The sequence below is a fragment of the Pongo pygmaeus genome, chromosome 8 (assembly GCF_028885625.2).
Source record: "Pongo pygmaeus isolate AG05252 chromosome 8, NHGRI_mPonPyg2-v2.0_pri, whole genome shotgun sequence".
Taxonomy (NCBI): Eukaryota; Metazoa; Chordata; class Mammalia; order Primates; family Hominidae; genus Pongo; species Pongo pygmaeus.
The window spans coordinates 100,367,777-100,388,075 of record NC_072381.2 but is presented as its reverse complement, the minus strand read 5'-3'; the positions used below and the strand labels follow the sequence as shown (position 1 = coordinate 100,388,075).

Genomic DNA, 20,299 nt, shown 5'->3' with positions numbered 1-20,299 from the left:
TCTCGGCTCGCTACAACCTCCACCTCCCAGCCACCTGCCTTGGCCTCCTAAAGTGCTAAGATTACAGCCTCTGCCCCGCCGCCACCCCGTCTAGGAAGTGAGGAGCGTCTCTGCCTGGCCGCCCATCCTCTGGGATGTGAGGAGCCCCTCTGCCTGGCCACCCCATCTGGGAAGTGAGGAGCGCCTCTGCCTGGCCGCCATCCCATATAGGAAGTGAGGAGCATCTCTGCCCGGCTGCCCATCGTCTGGGATGTGAGGAGCGCCTCTGCCCGGTCGCCCTGTCTGGGAAGTGAGGAGCGCCTCTGCCCGGCCACCCCGTCTGGGAGGTGAGGAGCGCCTCTGCCTGGCTGCCACCCTGTTTGGGAGGAAGTGAGGAGCACCTCTGCCCGGCCGCCCCCTCTGGGAGGTGAGGAGCGCCTCTGCCCAGCCGCCCTGTCTGGGAGGTGAGGAGCACCTCTGCCTGGCCGCCCTGTCTGGGAGGTGTACCCAACAGCTCCGAAGAGACAGCGACCGTCGGGAGCAGGCCATGAGGACGATGACGGTTTTGTTGAAAAGAAGCGGGGGAAGTGTGGGTAAAGGAAGGAGAGATCAGATTGTTGCTGTGTCTGTGTAGAAAGAGGTGGGCATAGGAGACTCCATTTTGTACTGACTAGGAGAAATTCTTCTGCCTTGGGATGCTGTTGATCTATGGCCTTTCCCCCAGCCCCCTGCTCTCGAAACATGTGTTGTGTCAACTCAGGGTTAAATGGATTAAGGGCGGTGCAAGATGTGCTTTGTTAAACAGATGCTTGAAGGCAGCATGCTCTTTAAGAGTCATCGCCACTCCCTAATCTCAAGTACCCAGGGACACAAACACTGCAGAAGGCCACAGGGTCCTCTGCCTAGGAAAACCAGAGACCTTTGTTCATGTGTTTATCTCCTGACCTTCTCTCCACTATTATCCTATGACCCTCCCATATCCCCCTCTCCGAGAAACACCCAAGAATCATCAATAAATACTCAATAAAAAAAAATAAGTAAATAAGTAAAAAAAAAAAAAAAAAAAAAAAAAAAAAAAAAAAAAAGATTCTCAAGATGGGGAGATGAGCTTAGATTATCCAGGTGGGCCCAATGTAATCCTGAGTGTCCTCCAAAGAGGAAATCGGTAGACTTAAAGTTCAAAGAGAAAGTGATGTAAGGATGGGAGTAGAGAAGGGAATGTGAAAATGGAAACAGAGACTGGAGTTATGTAACCATGTGCTAAGGAACGTGGGCAGCTGTGAAAAGCTGGAAAAGAGAAGCAACAGATAGATATCCCCTTATAACTTCCAAAAGGAATGAAGCACTGATGATGCCTTGATTTTAGTCCCATGAGGTCCATTCCAGACTTCTGACTTTAAGAAATGTAAGGCAATAAATTTGTGTTGTTTTATGCCAGAAAGTTTGTGGTAATTCAATACAGCAGCCTTAACAATGTAATATACAATTTAATAGATGAATGATAGTCTTTTCAAGCAATGTTGAAGCTCCTGGACATCAATAGGCAAAACAAAAGGAAACTCAACCTAAACCTCACACCTTATACAATAATGGATCCACAGACTTAAATGTAAAATGTAAGACTGTAAACTTTTGGGGGAAAAAAAAAAAAACAGGAGAAAAGTCTTCAGACTCTAGGGTGAGGCAAAGAGTTCTTAGAGCTGATATGGAAAAGCATAATCCATAAAAGGAAAAAACTAGATAAACTGGACCTCATTAAATTATGGGAAAACTGATAAACTGGGTTTCATCAAAAGTAAAAACTTTCATGGCCTGCTGACATTTATAGACATGGCTCAATTCACTCTCTAGCCCCAGGTCAAACCATTTGACTCGAAGGGGCTTAAAAGTTTCCCTTTACGCGGTGGCTCATGCCCGTAATCCCAGCACTTTGGGAGGCCGAGGCGGGTGGATCATGAGGTCGGGAGATCAAGACCATCCTGGCTAACACGGTGAAACCCTGTCTCTACTAAAAATACAAAAAATTAGCTGGGCGTGGTGGCGGGTGCCTGTAGTCCCAGCTACTCGGGAGGCTGAGGCAGGAGAATGGCATGAACCCTGGAGATGGAGCTTGCAATGAGCCGAGATCGTGCCACTGCACTCCAGCCTGGGTGACAGAGTGAGACTCTACCTCAAAAAAAAAAAAGTTGCCCTTTATAATGGTTATGGCTGTCACTCACCTGCAGTTTGTTCAAGTATTTTTCTGAGCCTGGTGTAATTACAGTGATATTCTGTGGCCTGGGGAATAATGCTGGTGGAAACATTCTCTGAAATTATATGCACCCAGCACATTTATGAAAACAAAAAGTGGTTTTCAGGAAGGCCCTTGGAGAGTGCCTCATGAATTTGTTCAGGCTCAGAAAACTCCAAAATATGATGCTTTGACAGGTGAACTGAAGAAAGAGCCTCAAGGTCTCTATGACCTTCCTCTTCACATTGTCCCTCAATCCAATCCTCTGTTACTCCAACAGCACAGGATAATCTGTTCCCTGCAGTTTGCTTACTTACCTAGAAACTAGACCCCAAAGAGGAACACATTTGCCTTGGATATCTTCCCTAAAATTTTATTAACCAAAGAAGATTAAAATCCATACCACAGGGAAAGACTGAAACAAACACCACAACCAGAGCACAGGCAAACTTCAAACTTTGTTTTAAATCATTGTTTCTTCTCATGTCCCACTTAGTTTCCAAACTGAATTTTTCACAGGAATATGTCTTCCTCCTGGGTTCATTCATTTCCCCCGAAAATAATTTACTCTTACCCCCTACCTCCCCTTACCCTATAAATAATTCAATGGACCTCATTGAATTATTGGGTAATAAGTTCTTTTGCAATACCCTTATACTATGCACTTTAAATAAGTTTTGTATACCTTTTTCTCCTGTTTTTGTCGTTTATTTTCAATTTTGTATGCCTTTTTCTCCTGTTTTTTTTTCTGTTTATTTTCAGCAAATCTTTAGAGGGCACAGTGCAAGCTTTCCCTTCGCTCATACACATTCCTGAAGCCTGGATGCTTGTAGGCGACAGAGAACCACAGCTGCTTGCTGGGGCTGAGATCATTGTTCTTGTCCCAGATAGGAATATTTAGTTAGGTCTCTACCAGATTCCAGTGGAAAACACCTATGAAACAATCCTATGATTTAGGTCCTCTGAGTCTGAAAAAAATATGTGTTCACTCAATACTCAAAGGGACTTGAGAAATGTTCTTCCCTGAACTATACCTGGAATACCTTGTGATTTGGAGAATTCAGAAAGACAAAACAACAGCGTCCCAGATTCCTAACCCCTGATGAGAGGACTTCTCCAGAAACCACAGAAGGCTGAAGAATTCACACAGACAAGCACATCCCAGTGACTCTCAGATAGGAGTTCAGCTCCAGGCTAGCAAACATACCACCTGCCATCTGGAAATGTCCGGGTATAAAGCCTAGTTCCCTCTCTGTATTGTACTTGGCCCGGAACATTCCCTAGAACACAGTAAACTCCTTGTAAATGTTTGTAAATGAATGTGTCACCCTTTGTGAAGGACAGACACTGCCTGCTGTCGTTAGAGCTTCCAGACATTTGCGACTATTAAACTGTGATGCCAATGTTGCCAGCAGGTGTGTTCTGGGCTCAGTATGAGAGCAGGCCTGCCAGACCACATAGCCCATCTTGGTTTATTATTTCTGACTCTGTTCTACCATCTTGTACCCAGGACTCTTTCCACTATAGTCCCTGGTCCAACCCAGCAAAGTAAGGGAAGTCTCTCAGCTTACCCTGCTCCAGTCAAATCTGGATCTCTGGGGGCATCCTTGTAGATCAGGAGGAAAGAAACTAGAGCCTGCAGGCCAACTCTGGTCACAGGTGTGTTTGTAAAGACATTAGGCAGGAATTGTTTTTATATATTTAAGCCATCAGAATAGAAGAACAAGAGGAGGAGAAGGATGAGAAGAGCAACAGCAAGAATAAGAGGAAGGAGAGAAAGGAAGAAGAGGAGGAGAAGAAGAAGGAGGAGGAGGAAAAGAAGAAGGAGGAGGAGGAGAAGAAGGAGGAGGAGGAGGAGGAAAAAGAGGTGGAAGGGGAGGAGGGGGTGGAGAAGAAGAAGAAATGTGCCACTGAGACCGCATGGCCCAAAAGTCTATAACATTCACTATCTAGCTCTTGACAGAACAAGTTTGCTTTGTTTCAGATGGTCCTCCATCACAATGGGCCATGGTGCTAAACATGCACACCAGTCACCCTTCTGAGGCTCCAAGCACTCCAACTCATTTCTTTTCTTTCTTTCTCATAGAGGTTGGTGTGGTTACTATCTCTTGTAGAGATGGAGAAACTGAGTGACACAGAAGCTAATTCACTTGCTTGAGCTGGTAAGTGGCAGAACCATAATTTAAGCCCAGGCAGCTTGGCTTCAGAGCCCATGCTTTTTAACCATTGCCATTTGCCTCTTGATAGGGTCATGCTAAAACTTTAGGGCCCTCTCACCCTACTCTCTGTTCCTCCTGGGGCTCTTGCTGTAGAAATGGGCTATTTTCTTTCTTCCCATCTAGATTTTGCCCTCTCCTGAAACACAGGCAGTGGGCAGGGTTTTGCACCCCAGCTTCACACTGGCAGGCACACTTCTTAGGGCTGTAGCCTGCCTTAAGATTACTGATTTGCTACGAAGACATGGGTAATGTTCAGGTGTCTCTCTGCGTCTCTTGCCTGCTTGGGAGCCTGGAACCCAGCCTGATCCCACTACCCTGAAAGTTGGATACTTCACCATGAACCAGGCCTAGAGTTGTTAACCTCTTTGAACTGGGCCTGGAGCAGTCCCTATCCTGTCCCTCTGAAACAAACTGGATTCCTGGTGTGTGGGCTTGGGGACAGGGTGGGAGGATGTGCAGTCAGCTCCTGTTCCTGAGCCTTGGTCCCTCTGTAGCCATGTGGCTTGTAACTGAGACCCTCCCACTCTTAGGGGGTAAAGCCTGGAGATTAGAGCACCCCCAAAACAGCATTTGAAGCTTCAGAAAACTGGGGGAAACAAGTAACTCTGAGGCTGAGCAGATAGGAGTGGTGCCTCCATGGTCAATAGGCAGAGTGCAGAGTTGCGACAGGGGTTGAGAGTGGAAAGACAGCTTGATATAGTTTTTATATTTGTCCCTTCTCAAATCCTGTGTTAAATTGTAATCCCTAGTATTGGACGTGGGGCTGGTGGGAGGTGATTGAATATGCGGGCGGATTTCTTATGAATGGTTTAGTAGCATCCCCTTGGTGCCGTCCTCATGATAGTTAGTGAGTTCTTATGAGATCTGGCTGCTTAGAAGTGTGTGGACCCTCACTATCTCTCTTATGCTCTTGCCTTCATCATATAATATGTCTACTCCTCCTTTGCCTTCTACCATGATTGTAAGCTTCCTCAGGCCTCCCCAGAGGCAGAAGCCACTATGTTTCTCCTACAGCTTGGAGAACCATGAGCCAATTAAACCTCCTTTCTTATACCTAGTCTCTGATATTTCTTTATAGCAGTGGAAGAATGGCTTAATGTACTGTTGCTGAGAAAGTTTCTGAAATTTCCCCTTGTTCCCTCCCCACCTCCCCATTGGGGTTGTGAGAAAACTCTCCTTCAGATGGTAGCCCCTTTGCTCTGGGCTGGAAATCACTGTGCAAAGTGTGAAGATAGACCATTTTCTGGCTATGTGTCCTTGGACATGTTACTTAACACTCTGAGCCTCACTAAGGGGTGATAATAGCTACTTGGCAGGATCTTATATTACAAATAATATGGTTCCTGCCATATAGTGGGTACTCAGTATTAAAGTGCCTTCTGCCCCTTCTTCAGTATTTCAGTTCATCCCTTCTGGTTGAAGTACGCTTTCTCTGAGAGATTTTCTTTGTGATGAACGAGCTGGAAGCATGTAACTTCCTACCCAGTATATCCTTACAAATATTGTTTGATTATCTGCTGTCCAGGCCTTCTGATTTGTAGAGATATGCCCTTGAATGCAGAGTCGGCATTGTAGCTTTCTTCTGTGTCATCTGGCAGAAGTGGACTGCTGCACCTCCTGGTGAATTTCTGTGGAACAATTGCTTGCTAACTTTTATAAATCATTACTGTCTAGAAGGCATGTTTCCCACCTATTTTCTTATTAATTTCACAAAAATTATTCCACTTGTCCCTTACAAGAGCGTTATGAGAGAGTCATTGCCTTATCTTACAGGCAGGCATCTCAGCTCAGAGCTGTAGTGAATCAGGCAGGGTCACCCAGCTAATAATTGGTGAACTTGTTATCAATCCAGCCCCTTTCACTCTGAATTCTGTTCTCCACATCATTGCTTATGCTGACAGTGGGTTCACCTAGTATCTGAGTCTGTTTAGGCTGCTCTAATAAAATGCCATAGACTGGGTGACTTCAACAACAGAAATTCATTTTTCACAGTTCTGGAGACTGAGAAGTTCAAGATCAAGGTGCCAGCACATCTGTTCTTGGCAAGGTCTCCCTTCCTGGCTTCTCCCTGTGTGCTTACATGGCCTCCCCTCAGTTATGATGCATAGAACAAGAGAGATGTTAATCTATCCTCTTCTTATAAAGACACTAATCTCATAAGGGCTGCACCCTCATGGCCTCACCTAAACCTAAAAACTTTCAGAAGCCTCCTCTCCAAATACCATCATATTGGGGATTAGGGCTTCAACATTTGAATTTTTTGGGGAAATAAACACTCAGTCCATAGCACCTTTATATATATCCCTTGGTGATGCAGAACTGTGAGCTTCTCTAGGGTCTTCTGAGGAAGGAAGCTTTCAAAGGCACTTTGAAATGCAGAAAGTGTAGGCCAGGAGGCCACTAGGTTAAGACTAGTCAAGAAGGGCCTTTCAAGGACCCAGCCTACACATTGCATTTCTGTCTCTGAATCCTGAAGAAGAAGAACACCAATTAGGGTGTTCTAAGTTCACAGGTCTCTGAGGAAAGACTGTGACAACAAATGTCCTCCTGTCCTTCATGAACCACCTCAGTTTGTGCCTTCTCTTCCTTCTGGAAGCCTTCCCTGACCACTATCCTACACTTCTATGGGAATCACTATTGACCTCATAGCTTCTTATGGACTTCTATATATTCTTAGTTATACTTTCAATTTCCTTTTTTTGTTTCAAAAGAAACTAATAATCACTACAGGGAATTTGAATAAACAAAAATAGATACATAATACTGGTTATCACCCCACTCAAATGTAACCAGTTCATATTTAATGTGCAGTCTTTCAATATGTTAGGTGTGTTTATGTATAATATATAATATATGTATAATTAATATATCATAATATATAAAATATATGTGTGTATACATATTATAATATATGTTTGTGTGTATTTATGTATATATGGAATGTGAACAAATTTTACATGTTTCGTAATTTGGTCTTTTGCTTAAAATTATGTCAGAATATCATTTGTTGCAATGAAATATTCTTCTACAACTCCCCTCACAAGCTACAGAATGGCAGAAAATATCTGAAAACCCCCTGTCTGACAAAGGCCTACTGTCTAGGATAGATAAAAGAAAAACACTCAAAATTCAACAGTAAAAAAATCCAATTAGGAAATGGGCAATGGACTTTAACAGGAATTTCACTAAAGAGTAGGTACATATTTGGCAAATAAGCACATGAAAAGGTATTCCGCAGCATTAGCCAATAGGGAAATGCAAATTAAAGCCATAATGAGAAACCACTACACACCTATCAGAATAGCTGAAATAAAGATTACAATGCCAAATGCTGGAGAGGATATGGAGAAACTGAGTTACTCACATACTGCTGGTGGAAATGTAAAAAGGTTCAGTGATGACTTGGTCCCTCTGTTCCTCATGACTGTTCCTCATGCTGTAACAAAAATGCCTTAGTAGGTAATTCATACACAACAGAAATTTATTGTTCACAGTTCTGGAGGGTAGAAAGTCCAAGATCAAAGCCCAGAAAATTTGAGTCTGGTGAGAGCCTGGTCTCTGCTTCCAAGATGGTGTCTTGTTACTTCCTCCATGGTGGAAGTAGTGAACAGATCCCTTGTATCTCTTTTCTCAGGTCACTAATCTTATTAATGAGTACTCTGCCTCTTCGACTTATTTGCATCCTAAAGAGATCACCTCTTAATACTATCACATTGGTACTTAAATTTTAACATATGATTTTTTGGGAAGTATATTCAGACCATAGCATTGACTCTGCAAAAACAGTTTGACAGTCTTTGAAGAAACTAAATATGCAACTTCCATACAACCCAGCAATTGTACCCCTGGGTATTTATCCCACAAAATAAAAAGTTGTGTTTCCACAAAAACCTGTGCAGGAATGTTTATAGCAGGTTTATTTGTAATAGCTCAAACTCAGAAACAACCTAGATGTCCTTCAGTGAGTGAATGGTTAAACTAATTGTGGTAAATCTATATCATACTGACCAATGAAAAGTAATGGACTATTGATACAGGCAACACCTTTGAGGAATCACAAAGAATTATGATGAGTAAAACACATTATCCAAGAGATTAGATACTCTATGTTTCCATTTACGTGACATTCTTGAAATGACAAAATTATAGAAGTGGAAACAGATTATGGGTTTTCTAGGGTCTCAGAATAGGGTGGAGGGTGAAGGGGGGGCATGGGTGTGGCTATAAAGGGGCTGCATAAGGAATGCTTGTGGTGATGGAATTGTTCTATGTCTTTACCGTATCAATTTAAATGTCCTGATTGTAATTTTGTAGTATAATTTTGCAAGGTGTTGCTACTGAGAGGATCTGGGCAAAGAATACATAAGATTTCTGTGTATTATTTCTGATAACTGTATATAAATATATAATTATCCCCAAAAATTTGGTTAAAAAGTAAGAAAATATGGATTTTTAAGATAATTGAAGTAGGCATGCAAGTAATTTAATAGAAATTTTAAGAATACACAAAATACTAGGTCTCTTGTCTTTACTGCATTACTTAACTAATATAAATACCCTGAGAATAATATATGCATGCCAAACACAGTATTAGCTGCTAACTTGTCATTTTCATTCCCACTTTTGTAATTCTACATCAATTTACTTTGAAATTATGAAATCACTTTCACCCTGAATAGGAGACCCCATGAAAATTAAAACAATAAAAGAAGGCAGAACACTAATTTTGATCTCACAGCCAATAGTTGAAATTTTCAGTGTAGATGGGAAGAGTATGGTGCAGACACTGGCAGCCATGTTCTCAGGTGGGTCCCCAGGTAGGTGAGAAGATTGATAGACACAGTCTGTGGTCCTGAGAAGTGTGTCTGTCTTGATGATAACCATGTCATTTTCTTACAGTCTTCATTTAACATGTACTTATGCCTATACTAGGCCTACTATGATGGCTAATTTTACATCAGCTTGACTTGGCTAAGGCATGCCCAGATAGCTGGTGAAAGGTTATTACTGGGTATCTCTGTGAGGGTATTTCTGAAAAAGATTAGCATTTGGATCATTAGACTGAGTAAAGAATATCTGCCCTCACCAATGTAGATTGGATGATACCCAATCCATTGAGTGCCTGAGTTGGAGCATCCATATTTTCCTGCTCTGGGGCCCTGGAGCTCCTGGTTCTTAGGCTTTTGGACTTGCACTGAATTATACCACTGGATTTTCTGGTTCTCCAGATTACAGAAGCCATATTGTGCCTTTATCTCAGGCTCCTTAATTGTATGAGCAGATTTTCATAAGAAATCTCTCCTTTTTTATCTGCATCTCTCTCTCTCTCTCTCATCTATTATCTGTCATCTCCTGCTGCATTTTATTTCTCTGGAGAACCTTAACTAACATACCTACAAAGAAATTAGACTCCTGGCTAGGTTACCTTCAATGTAGATCCTGCACACCAATATTCCCAGATATTCTTGTTTAAAGATTTTTTGTCATCAACAAGAATAAAGAGGAAGAGATGAGGTCTTCAATTTGTAGTCCAGTTTCTTTGTGAGCTTGGACTGAGGGTTTCAAGAAAAAATAACACTGCTCCCTATACCATTCTAAAAGTTTAATAAACTTTTAGACATTCAATGTTTTTGCATAAGAGAGTTAAAATTTAAAATCAAGTGTTTTCTACTTTATGCTATGCCTAATTTTTTTCAGATTTAAGTGATAAAGAAATCTTACATTGGAGGAAACAAATTCCCTTCAACTAGCACTCTGTGTGACTATACGCAAAGATTTTTGCCTCTCTGAGTCATGATGTTATTGCTCCTAAAACAAGGAAGTAAACAATTTTATTAGAAGATTTCTGGGATCTATTCTAGCTCAATTATTTTTGTTAGTTTTTTTTCTTCTGTGAAGTATAAAAGGGCCAGGCAGATATACCTTCATGAAGATCAAAAAAGCAGAGCCAAAACACAAGTTTCTTAGGCAAAGGTGTTGCAGGAAATTAAGGAACTGGAGAGACCGATCAAGATGCAGGAGAGCTTTTATTTTAGGTGTACACTGGCTCAGTGGACACGCGTCCTGAAAGTCTGAACCTTGAACAAAGAACATGAGTGCCTTTTAAGCATCCTGAAGCAAGAGCTATGTGAAGCAATAAGCAGGCTTACAGAAGTGAGAATAAAGGCTGTTGTTTCACTTTTGCAACATGTTTTACATCTTTGGGAAACTTGGTTTGCAGCTTAACGCTTATCTGTTTTGTGACCCTGCAGCTGTGCAGGGAAGAAATAAAACAGGAGTTTATGGAGCTTACAAAATATATGGAGGGTAGATACGGTTAATGTTTCCTGGGACACACAGTTAGTATTCTTCTTAACTGTAACTTCAGGAGTGGGCTACTTAAATTCTTTTTAGCCTTGGTTAATACAGCAATTCATTGTATGAGCTATTGTTATTTTTCTCACTATTACTATAATTTTTACTATTATTACTTACGCTATTATTCTGTTATTTTCTTAATTTCTTACTTCATCCGTCCTTTTGGTGCTCTATATAAGTGTTGGTTAATAGAGAGCACCACAGTTGTTTATTTCTTCTTGAGTTGGTACATATTCTTCTTGGGGCAAAGCCTGATACTTAGCTAATGCCATTATTTGGGTAGTAGTGTGTCTGGCTATGATTACCTTTTTAGTTGACTGAACACTTCTGATGAGAAAAGGCAGGAAACAAGGGAGTATTAAACAGCCACTTATGATAAGCAAGAACCTTCCTATTAGGGTTTTAAATCTTCTGAAGGCCAAGAACTATCTTCTGAATAGGGAGTTTGGTGACTATCTTGACTAAGTTTGAACTGGAACGTGGGCTAGCTTTTGCATCTTGGCAGTGATTTCTGTGACTAACTTTCTATCTTCATCAATTTCTAGACAACAGTTTGTCAGATTGAACTTTCTACAGACACTTCCTTTTGAGGCTAGGAGGTAATCTAGTGCCAGTTTGTTTTGATATATAGCATTCTTCATCTGCGTGGTTTGTATAGCCAATAGGTCTAAAGCCTTGGCCATATTATTAATGATGATTTTTAATACAGCTTGTAGTCTTATGATGTGGTTGAGCATACAGATTGGTGTACGATATTTTTAGGGCTTATTTTGTGCCTAGGTGGCTGGTCAATACTATTTGATGATTCATTCAGGAGGCTACTTATTATCTTTCTAGTTTTCTATGTCTACATCTTTTTGATGTTTGTGTCTATTCTTGTGATTATGCTTTTTTTTTAAGTTTTTCTTCTATTTTCATCATAAATTGGATATTCTAAGATTTCCTCTTGCTTTAGAGGAATTAGAAAATAGGATGGCTTGATTATTCTTAATACACATGCCTCTGTCTAGTTAGCCGGCAGTTGCAGATATGCTTGGACTTTACAAATCTAATATAGGTTAGAGGGTGCTTTCTAAGCATTTGGAGCCTCTAGCTGATGCTAAGAGTGGCTTAGAGTAGACAATCGAGAGAAAGGGTTTGGATATGGTAAGTAGGAGTCGTTCTGAGCATTTCTCTATAGAGTTTTATTTTTAGTTTCATTATAATAGTGTTGCCTCGCAGTGGCTCATGCCTGTAATCCCAGCACTTTGGGAGGCCGAGGCGGGTAGATCACAAGGTCAGGAGATCGAGACCACCGTGAAACCCCGTCTCTACTAAAAATACAAAAAATTAGCCGGGCACGGTGGCAGGCACCTGTAGTCCCAGCTACTCGGGAGGCTGAGGCAGGAGAATGGCATGAACTTGGGAGGCGGAGCTTGCAGTGAGCCAAGATTGTGCCACTGCACTCCAGCCTGGGTGACAGAGGGAGACTCAGTTTCAAAAAAAAAAAAAAAAAAAAAGTGTTGGCTTAGGCAGGTAGCCTCATGGAAGGCTGCACCTTTGAACTTTGCTTGACAAATATTTAAGTAGAAGGATAAGGTTCTTTTGTACGTACATGGGACTTAGGTTTTATTTAGAAAGCCTCCTTTTATTGACTTATCATGGATCTTAAACTAATCTCCAGGCACAAGTTCAGGGTCATAGCATACATAAGGCTGGTTATCTCCTGGGTCACAGATGGTGTAGGTGGTTTGGTTCTAAGTACAAATTCTTAAGAGAGCCTTGGTGCATTCATAGTATGTATGGTATAATAAACTTTTAACTACTGTGTTTCTTATCTATGTGGTATGTATGCAATGTGGACATCTTTCTTTAAATTGTATTTCATTTTTCTTAGCCTCAGGCACTGCTATTAGTAAAGCAAAAAAAAAAAAAAAAAAGAAAACAAAACAATATTTTTATACTAGACATTGGCAGGTAAGGTTTTTCCTTGGAAAGAAAGACTGGCAATGATAGCACAGTAACAAGTCAATCAACAACACCAAGATAGCAATCAAACTTAAAATTTCTATCTACATTTACTTATCTGATAATGACTCTTTAAGCTTCAGCCATGCATAGACTAGTCAGCTTCTGGGGTGACTAGAGCAGGGCTTCCTGTTTCCTTAAGCTTCTGCCATGCGTGGACGGGTCAGCTTCCGGGGTGACCAGAGCAGTGAAGATTGTCATCTTCACTGGCAACACGGTCTCATCACAGGATCAGTCAGGTCGGATGGTCTGGGTCTTGTTGGCTGGTCCACTGGTCCTGGACTGCTGGTTTTAGCCAACTGTGGCAGATTTAAGGCACAATACTTGCAACTTTAACAGCAGTGGGAGTGGGCAAAATTACAGTATGAGGCTCATCTTATATGGGTTTTAGAGTAGTTGGATTCTACTTCTTAACTTAAAGTCCTCAGGTTTGAAAAGGTGTGCTGTGTCTGCCAGACTTATAGGCATTTTTTCTTGCACTTAACTATGAATCTTTTGCATAGCCAGCTTTAAGGTTTGCATCTGCCTTCTTAAAGTTAGTTCTTTTAGTTCCCGTAGGTCAATTTTAACTTGATTTATAATTGGGGGTGACTGGCCGGACAAAATCTCACAGGGTGAATACTTAGTTTGTTTTGTTTGTGGGGGTGCACCTGACTCGGAGGAGAACTATGGGCAAGACTTGATCTTACTTCAGATGAGTTTCTTGATAAAATTTCTTCAGCAGCTGCTTGAGTGTCCGGTTCATGCACTCCACTTTTCCTGAGCTTTGCGGCCGGTGGGCTGTGTGTAACTTCTACTTTATTTTTAATAGTTGAGTTAAATCCTGAACTATTTTAGCTACAAATGCTGGCCTATTGTCTGATCTTAGAGTTAGGGGCAGTTCAAATCTGGGAATAATGTCTCTTAGCAACACTTTGGTCTTGTGCTTTCTCTGTCTGGGTGGGGAAGGCCTTGACTCATCCTGGAAAGGTGCAAATGAACACTAACATGTACTGATAACTTTCTGCTTGGGGCAGTTTGGTGAAGTCTGAAAGCAGGTTTTCACAGGGCATGGCTCCTGTTTCTTGAATTCCTAGGGGCCGGGTAGGCCTTTGTCAAGGGTTGTTCTGAGCACAAGTCAATCACTGCTCACAAACACGAGTGATGGCAGTGAGCCATGGCACATAGAAATGACACCCTAATAATGTCTCTAGTGCTGTCTTTCTTATGTGAGTTCGTTGGTGGAACTCTCTCACAAACCTAGGGGCTACTATCTTAGGTATGGCTAGCTTCTTATTGGAGAACTTCTACTATCTTCCTTCCCTGTAATTCTTATTATCCTGGGCAAACCAAGCCTTTTTATTAGGAGTGTTGCTTGGGGCCTCTGGGAGGGGAATCTCTGGGAGGAGAGGCATAGCTAAGACATCTTTAGAAGGTGGAGTTGTCATTGCAGTCTGCTTTGCCTTTTTGTCTGCTTTTCTGTTTCTTTTAGCCTCTAGTGTTCCTGCCTTCTGGTGCCTTTTTTCAGTGCATTACTGCTCCTTGTTTCTGGACTCATACAGTGTCTAAGAGCTGTAGAATATTTCTTTATACTTTATTTTTTTACTTCCAGCAGTTAAGAATCCTCTTTCTTTGTAAATATCTTCATGAACATGCAGAGTAGCAAAGTATATTTAAAATCTGTGTAAATATTTGCCTTCTGGTCTTTCGCTGGCCACAGAGCTCTTGTCAGAGCTATTAGCTTTGCCTTTTGAGCAGAAGTTCTTGTAGACAAAGACTGCGCCTGTACCAGTTAGTCTAAAGTCACCACGCATATTTTGCTTGGCGGACTTTCTCCAGTATGAAGCTGCTTCCATCAGTAAAATATTCAATGTCCGGGTCCTTGAGGAGCTGATCTGTCAAATCTCTCTGGCTTGAGAACACTTTATTTACTACATTTACACAGAAACGAAGGGGGACCTCCTGGCACTGATTCAATGTGAAGCAAGGTAGCTGGGTTTAGGGTACTTACAGTTTCTAAAGTTATGCAGGGACTTTTACATTAGAGCCCTTGGTATTTGGGTTATTTTCAGATTTGATAACTAATGGTGCCTCTTTAGGTCTATTAAAGTTATAACTCTTATAACTGAGTGTGGTACTTGGATTGTTAGTTGTTGTCTTAAAGTCAGTTTATTAGCTTCCTGTGCCAGCAGAGCAGTGGCAGCTTGTGCTTTAAAACAAGGAGGCCATGTAAGTGCCACAGAATCTAATTGCCTGGATAAGTATGCCACCGGGCGATGCTATGACTTTATAACTTGAATTAGAACTCCTATGGCTGTTCTCTTTCGCTCATGGACATACAAAAGAAAGGCTTAGTTAGATCCGGCAGTCTTAAAGCTGGATTCTGAGTTAAGGCTTCTTTGATTTATTTAAAAGCCTTCTTCTGGTTGGCCTCCTAGAGGAGGGACTCTTTCTTTCCTGTCTTTGTGGCTTTATATAACGGCTTAGCCATGAGGAGAAATTTGGATCTAGATGCAGCAGAAACTTGCTGCCTTTAGGGACTTTTTAAAAATGTTTTATAATCTATAATATTTTACAGTTAACTGCAGTCATCTTACTGTTGAAGAGAATACCAGAATGTTTTCCTACCATCTAATTTTAACTTTTTAGCCATTGACCAACTTATCTCCATCTTCAACTTACCTGTCCTTACTTCACCTCCAGTAACCACTCTTAGCTTGTGTGCTTCTATGACATCAAGTTAAAAAAAATTATTGATCCTACATATTAGTGAAATCATGTGGTATTTTTCTGTGTCTAGCTTATTTCACTTACTGTGATATCCTCATTTATCCATGTTACAGCAGATGACAGGATTTCATTTTATTTATGGGTGACTAGTATTTCCTTTTCTCTATATACTACATTTATTATTATCTGTTAAGCTAATGTTAAACAGGTTGTTTTTACATCTTTGTTACTGTAAATAGTGCTGCAATAGACATGAAAGTTCAAAATCTCTTTGACATTCTGATTTCATTTCCTTAGAATATATATCCAATAGTGGCATTGCTGGATAATATAGTAGTTCTAATTTTAATTTTTTGAGGAACCTCCATACTCTTTTTCATAATGGCTGTACTACTTTACAGTCCCACCAACAGTATGTAATTGTTCCCTTTTTCTAGATTCTTGCCAATACTGGTTTTCTTTTGTCTTTTTGAAAATAGCCATTCTAATTTGAATGAGTTGGTACTTCATTGTGCTTTGATTTGCATTTCCCTAATTATTAGTGATGTCAGCCATTTTCTTATGTCTTCTTTTGGGAAATGTCTATTCAGGTCTTTTGCCCATTTTAAATCAGGTTATTTAATTTTTCACCGTTGAGGTGTTTAAGTTTCCTGTGTATTCTGGATATAAGTGCCTGATGAGACATATCATTTGCACATATATTTTCCCATTCTGCAGGTTCCTTTTTCACTCTGTTAATAGTTTCTTTGGCTGTGCAAAAGCCTTTTAATTTGATATAATCTCATTTGTTTACTTTTGCTTTTGTTGCTTGTGCTTTTGATATCTTAATTGAAAACTTATTGCAGAGCCCTGTGTTGTGAAGTTCTTCTCCTATGTTTTACTCTTCTAGTTTTACATTCAAGTATTTAATCCATTTTGGGTTGATTTTTGCATATGATAAATAAAGGATCTAGACACATTCTTCTGCATGTTAATATCCAAATTTCCCATCACTCCTTCTTGAAAAGACTGTTTTTTTCCCCAATGTATGTTCTTGGATTTTTTTTCTAAAATCAGTTGATGTAGATATGTAAATTTATTTCTGTGCACTCTGTTTTGTTCCATTGATCTATTCACATTTTTTTTTATGCCAGTATCAAGCTGTTTTGTTTGCTGTAACCTTGTAGTATATTTTGAGGTCAGATAGTGTGATGCCTCTAACTTTCATCTTTTTTGGTAAGATTGTTTTGGCTATTTTGGGTATTTTGTGATTCTATATAAACTTTGAGATTGTTTTATCTATTTCTGTGAAGAATGTAATTTGTATTTTGACAGGGATTGTATTACATCTACCGATCAGTTTGGGTACCATGGCCATCTAGCAGTATTAATTCTTCCAGTCCATAAACATGGGATATTTTTGTCATTTATTTGTCTTCTCTTCAATTTCTTTCATCAATGTTTTATAGTTTTTAGTGTAGAGACCTTTCACCTCCTTAGTTAAGTTTATTGGTAGGTATCTTAATTGTATTTATTGTACAAGAAATTGTTTTCTTGATTTCTTTTTTAGATAATTCAGTATTAGCATATAGAAACAGTACTGATTTTGGTATATTGATTTTGTATCTTGCATATTTGCTGAATTTTTTTATGTGTTTCAACAGTATTTTGGTAGAATCTTTATGATTTTTATATATAATATTATGTCATCTGCAAACAAGGACAGTTCGAATGTCTTCTTTCCAATTTGGTTGTCTTTTGTAATTTTTTCCTGCCTAATTGATCTGGCTAGGACTTCCAGTACTACGTTTCATATAAGTGGTGAACATGAGGATCCTTGTCTTTTTCCTGTTACCAGAGGCAAAGCTTCCAGCTTTTCTTCATATAGTATGGTATCAGCTGTGGGCTTGTGATATATGGCCTTTATTGTGTTGAGGTATAAACCTTCTACACATAACTTGTTGAGAGTTTTCATAATAACAGGATATTGAATTTTGTCAAATTTATTGTCTTCAGGTATTGACATGATTGTATGGTTTTTGTCTTTCTTTCTTTTAATATGATGTGTCATATTTATTTTTTTCTATGATTAGTCATCATGGCATCTCTGGGATGAATCCAACATGATCATAGTGAATAATATTTTCAGTGTGTTGTTGGATTTGGTTGTTAGTGTCCTTTGAGGATTTTTTTAAATCTATGTTCATTAGAGATATTGGTCTGTAGTTTGTGTGTATGTATGTGTCCTTGTTGGGTTTTAAAAACAGGTTGTGCTAGCCTTGCAAAATTATTGTGGAAATTTTTTTTCTTTTAATTTCTGAAATAGTTTGAGAAGAGTTTGTATTAGTTGTTCTTTAAATGTTTGGCAGAATTCTGTAGTTAAGGCATCATGTCCTGGGCTTTCCTTTGATGGAATACCTTTTAGTACTGATTTAATTTTCTCACTCTATATTTATTTGTTATAGTTTCTATTTCCTCATAATTTAATATTAGAAGGTTGTATTTCACCAGAAATTTAGCCATTTATTCTATGTTATTAAGTTTATTGATATATGGTTGTTCTTAATAGCTTCTTATGATACTTTGTATTTCTTTACTATCATCTGAAATGTCTCTTTTTTATCTCAGATTTTATTTGAGTCTTCTCACTTTTTACGTTAGTATTCTAGCTGAAAGTTCATCAATTTTCTTCATCTTTTTGGATATTAACTCCATTTTTTGATATTTTGGATTACTTTCAGTCCCTATTGCATTAATTTCAGTGCTGGGGTTTATTGTTTTCTTCTTTCTAGTAATTTTGATTTTATTTTTTCTTGTTTTTGCAGAAGTGAGAGTTATCATTTAGTTATAATTTTAGGTGAAACTTAAGAACTAATCAATACTAAACTGAATTTTTGTTTTTACTTCTACCAGCAGTTTAAGGGGTACTACTAATAAAAAAGAATCAATTGTCTGAAGTTCAGAGTCTTAGTACATAATTTTTGAGAAGCTTGCACTTTGTGTTTATAAAATCTTTAGATTCTTGGCTTCCAACTGCATTTCTCAGAGCACATCAATGGATCTCTTCATCACCCTGGTGATTTGTCTTTCTTGTCTGATTCTTCTTTCTCTGTGGAATGGAAGCTATGCCAAAGGGAAGCTCCCTCCTGGCCCAACTCCTCTCCCCATTGTTGGAAATATTCTACAGTTAAATATTAAGAACATCAGCAAATCTATAAGCATGGTAAGTATGACTAATTTTCTTTTAGTTTTCTGCAATGAATAAGTCAGATAGCCCCATAACTAGAAACATATGGTCCCAGCTACCAAGTTTTAAAGAGATGCCTTTACAGAGAAGTGTCCATTAGACACCTAGATGTGACTGTACAATGTAGACAGATAGAAGAAAATGACATTGGGGAATCCAAAAGAAATGAAGAAATCAGCAAGTCAGAGGCAAATAAGTGTTTACTCCAGAATGGAGGTTTCAACTGGAAAGCAATTATAGACTGTACCATCTAAGAGGAATATGGGGGTTGTCCATTTATATAGGAATTCATTTAGATTATATAAATTGTTTGTCAGATTACTTCATTGGTGAATTAAACAAATAATGCACCAGCAATCTTAGTACAAGAGTACATTTGCATCAGTGAATCAGAAATAGCTTCTGTCAATGAAAACAGTCAAACTGCAAAGTATTGAAGAGATTTTTCTGAGCGAATGTGAGTGACCATGGCCCATGACACAGCCCTCAGGAGACCCTGAGAACATGTGCCCATAGTGGTCAGCGCAGAGTTTGGTTTTACACATTTATACATTTTAGTATATACACATGAGACTCCAGTCAATGCATTTCAGATATACATTGGTTTGGCCCAGAAAGCTGGGACAACTCAAAGCAGTGGGAGAGGGGGTGCTTCCAGGATATAAGCAGATTTTAAAATTTTTGATTGGCAATTGTTGGAAAAAGTTATTGTCAATAGAAAGGAATGTCTAGGTTATGATACGAGATGGTGGGGACCAAAGTTTTATCATGCAGATGAAGCCTCCAGGCAGCAGTCTTCAGAGAGAATAGATTGTAATTTTTTCTTATCAGATGTAACATCTGTGTTAATGTTAAATGCTGGTCAGCTTTTCCTGAATTCCAAAAGGGAAGAGGCCATAATGAGGCATGTTCAATGCTCCCTTCCCATGATGGCCTGAATCAGTCTTTCAGGTTAAATTTGGAGGGACCTGGCATAGAGGAGGAAGTCCATATAATTTCTGGTTGTAAAGGAGTAGGGCGGGCTGGGCGTAGGCTTTGAATATTATTTTTCGTTTTCACTTCTCTCCCCCAAAACCCTGAAAAGAGGACCAAAGTGTTTGTAGTCCAGAGAGTAAGTGAGAATGTGGTACAAGCTGAGAGTAGAGAGGGAATTAGGGCACAGGACATGCAGGCCTTGCATGGATGTAAAGAACACTGGTTTGTCTCATAAGAGCAATGTGATGCCATGAACATACTTAAAGGACAGTCATGTTAACATCTTCCTTGTGAAAAGGTCACTATAGTTTGTAGAATGAATTTTTAGGGCAGCAAAAGGAGTTCTACAATAGACAAATTGAAAGAGTGTAAATCCTATATCATTTAGGAGACCACATAAGCTGGTATTACAGAAAGACAATGCTAAAAGAGGATAGGAGTTTATTTCTATCTCACATAAGGGTCTCTAGGTGCATGCTGGTGACATGCCTCTCTTCCTTGATGTCGTTCAGAGAACCAGTTTTTTTTTTTTTAATCTTTGTAGTTCTAGTATTTTCTGCACCTAGACTATTTTTCTCATTTGCATGGTCACAGTAG

General features: G+C 39.6%; 1 protein-coding gene across 4 annotated transcripts in view; it reads left to right on the top strand.

Annotated features, from left to right (window-relative positions):
* The first annotated feature begins 213 nt into the window (after window positions 1-213).
* The window catches only part of LOC129006201 (cytochrome P450 2C21-like), a 43,823-nt gene continuing 23,737 nt past the window's right edge, over window positions 214-20,299 (top strand). Inside the window, exons 1-3 of one of the 4 annotated variants that reach the window (XM_054435641.1) lie at window positions 214-406; window positions 4,296-4,371; window positions 18,499-18,703. In XM_054435641.1, the coding sequence (XP_054291616.1) occupies window positions 18,536-18,703 (168 nt within the window). In that variant the 5' untranslated portion in view covers window positions 214-406; window positions 4,296-4,371; window positions 18,499-18,535. Of the gene's footprint in view, window positions 407-4,231; window positions 4,372-12,977; window positions 13,032-14,700; window positions 14,760-18,498; window positions 18,704-20,299 lie in introns of those variants that run through there. The other 3 variants (XM_054435642.1, XM_054435645.1, XM_054435644.1) reach the window with 3 other exon arrangements.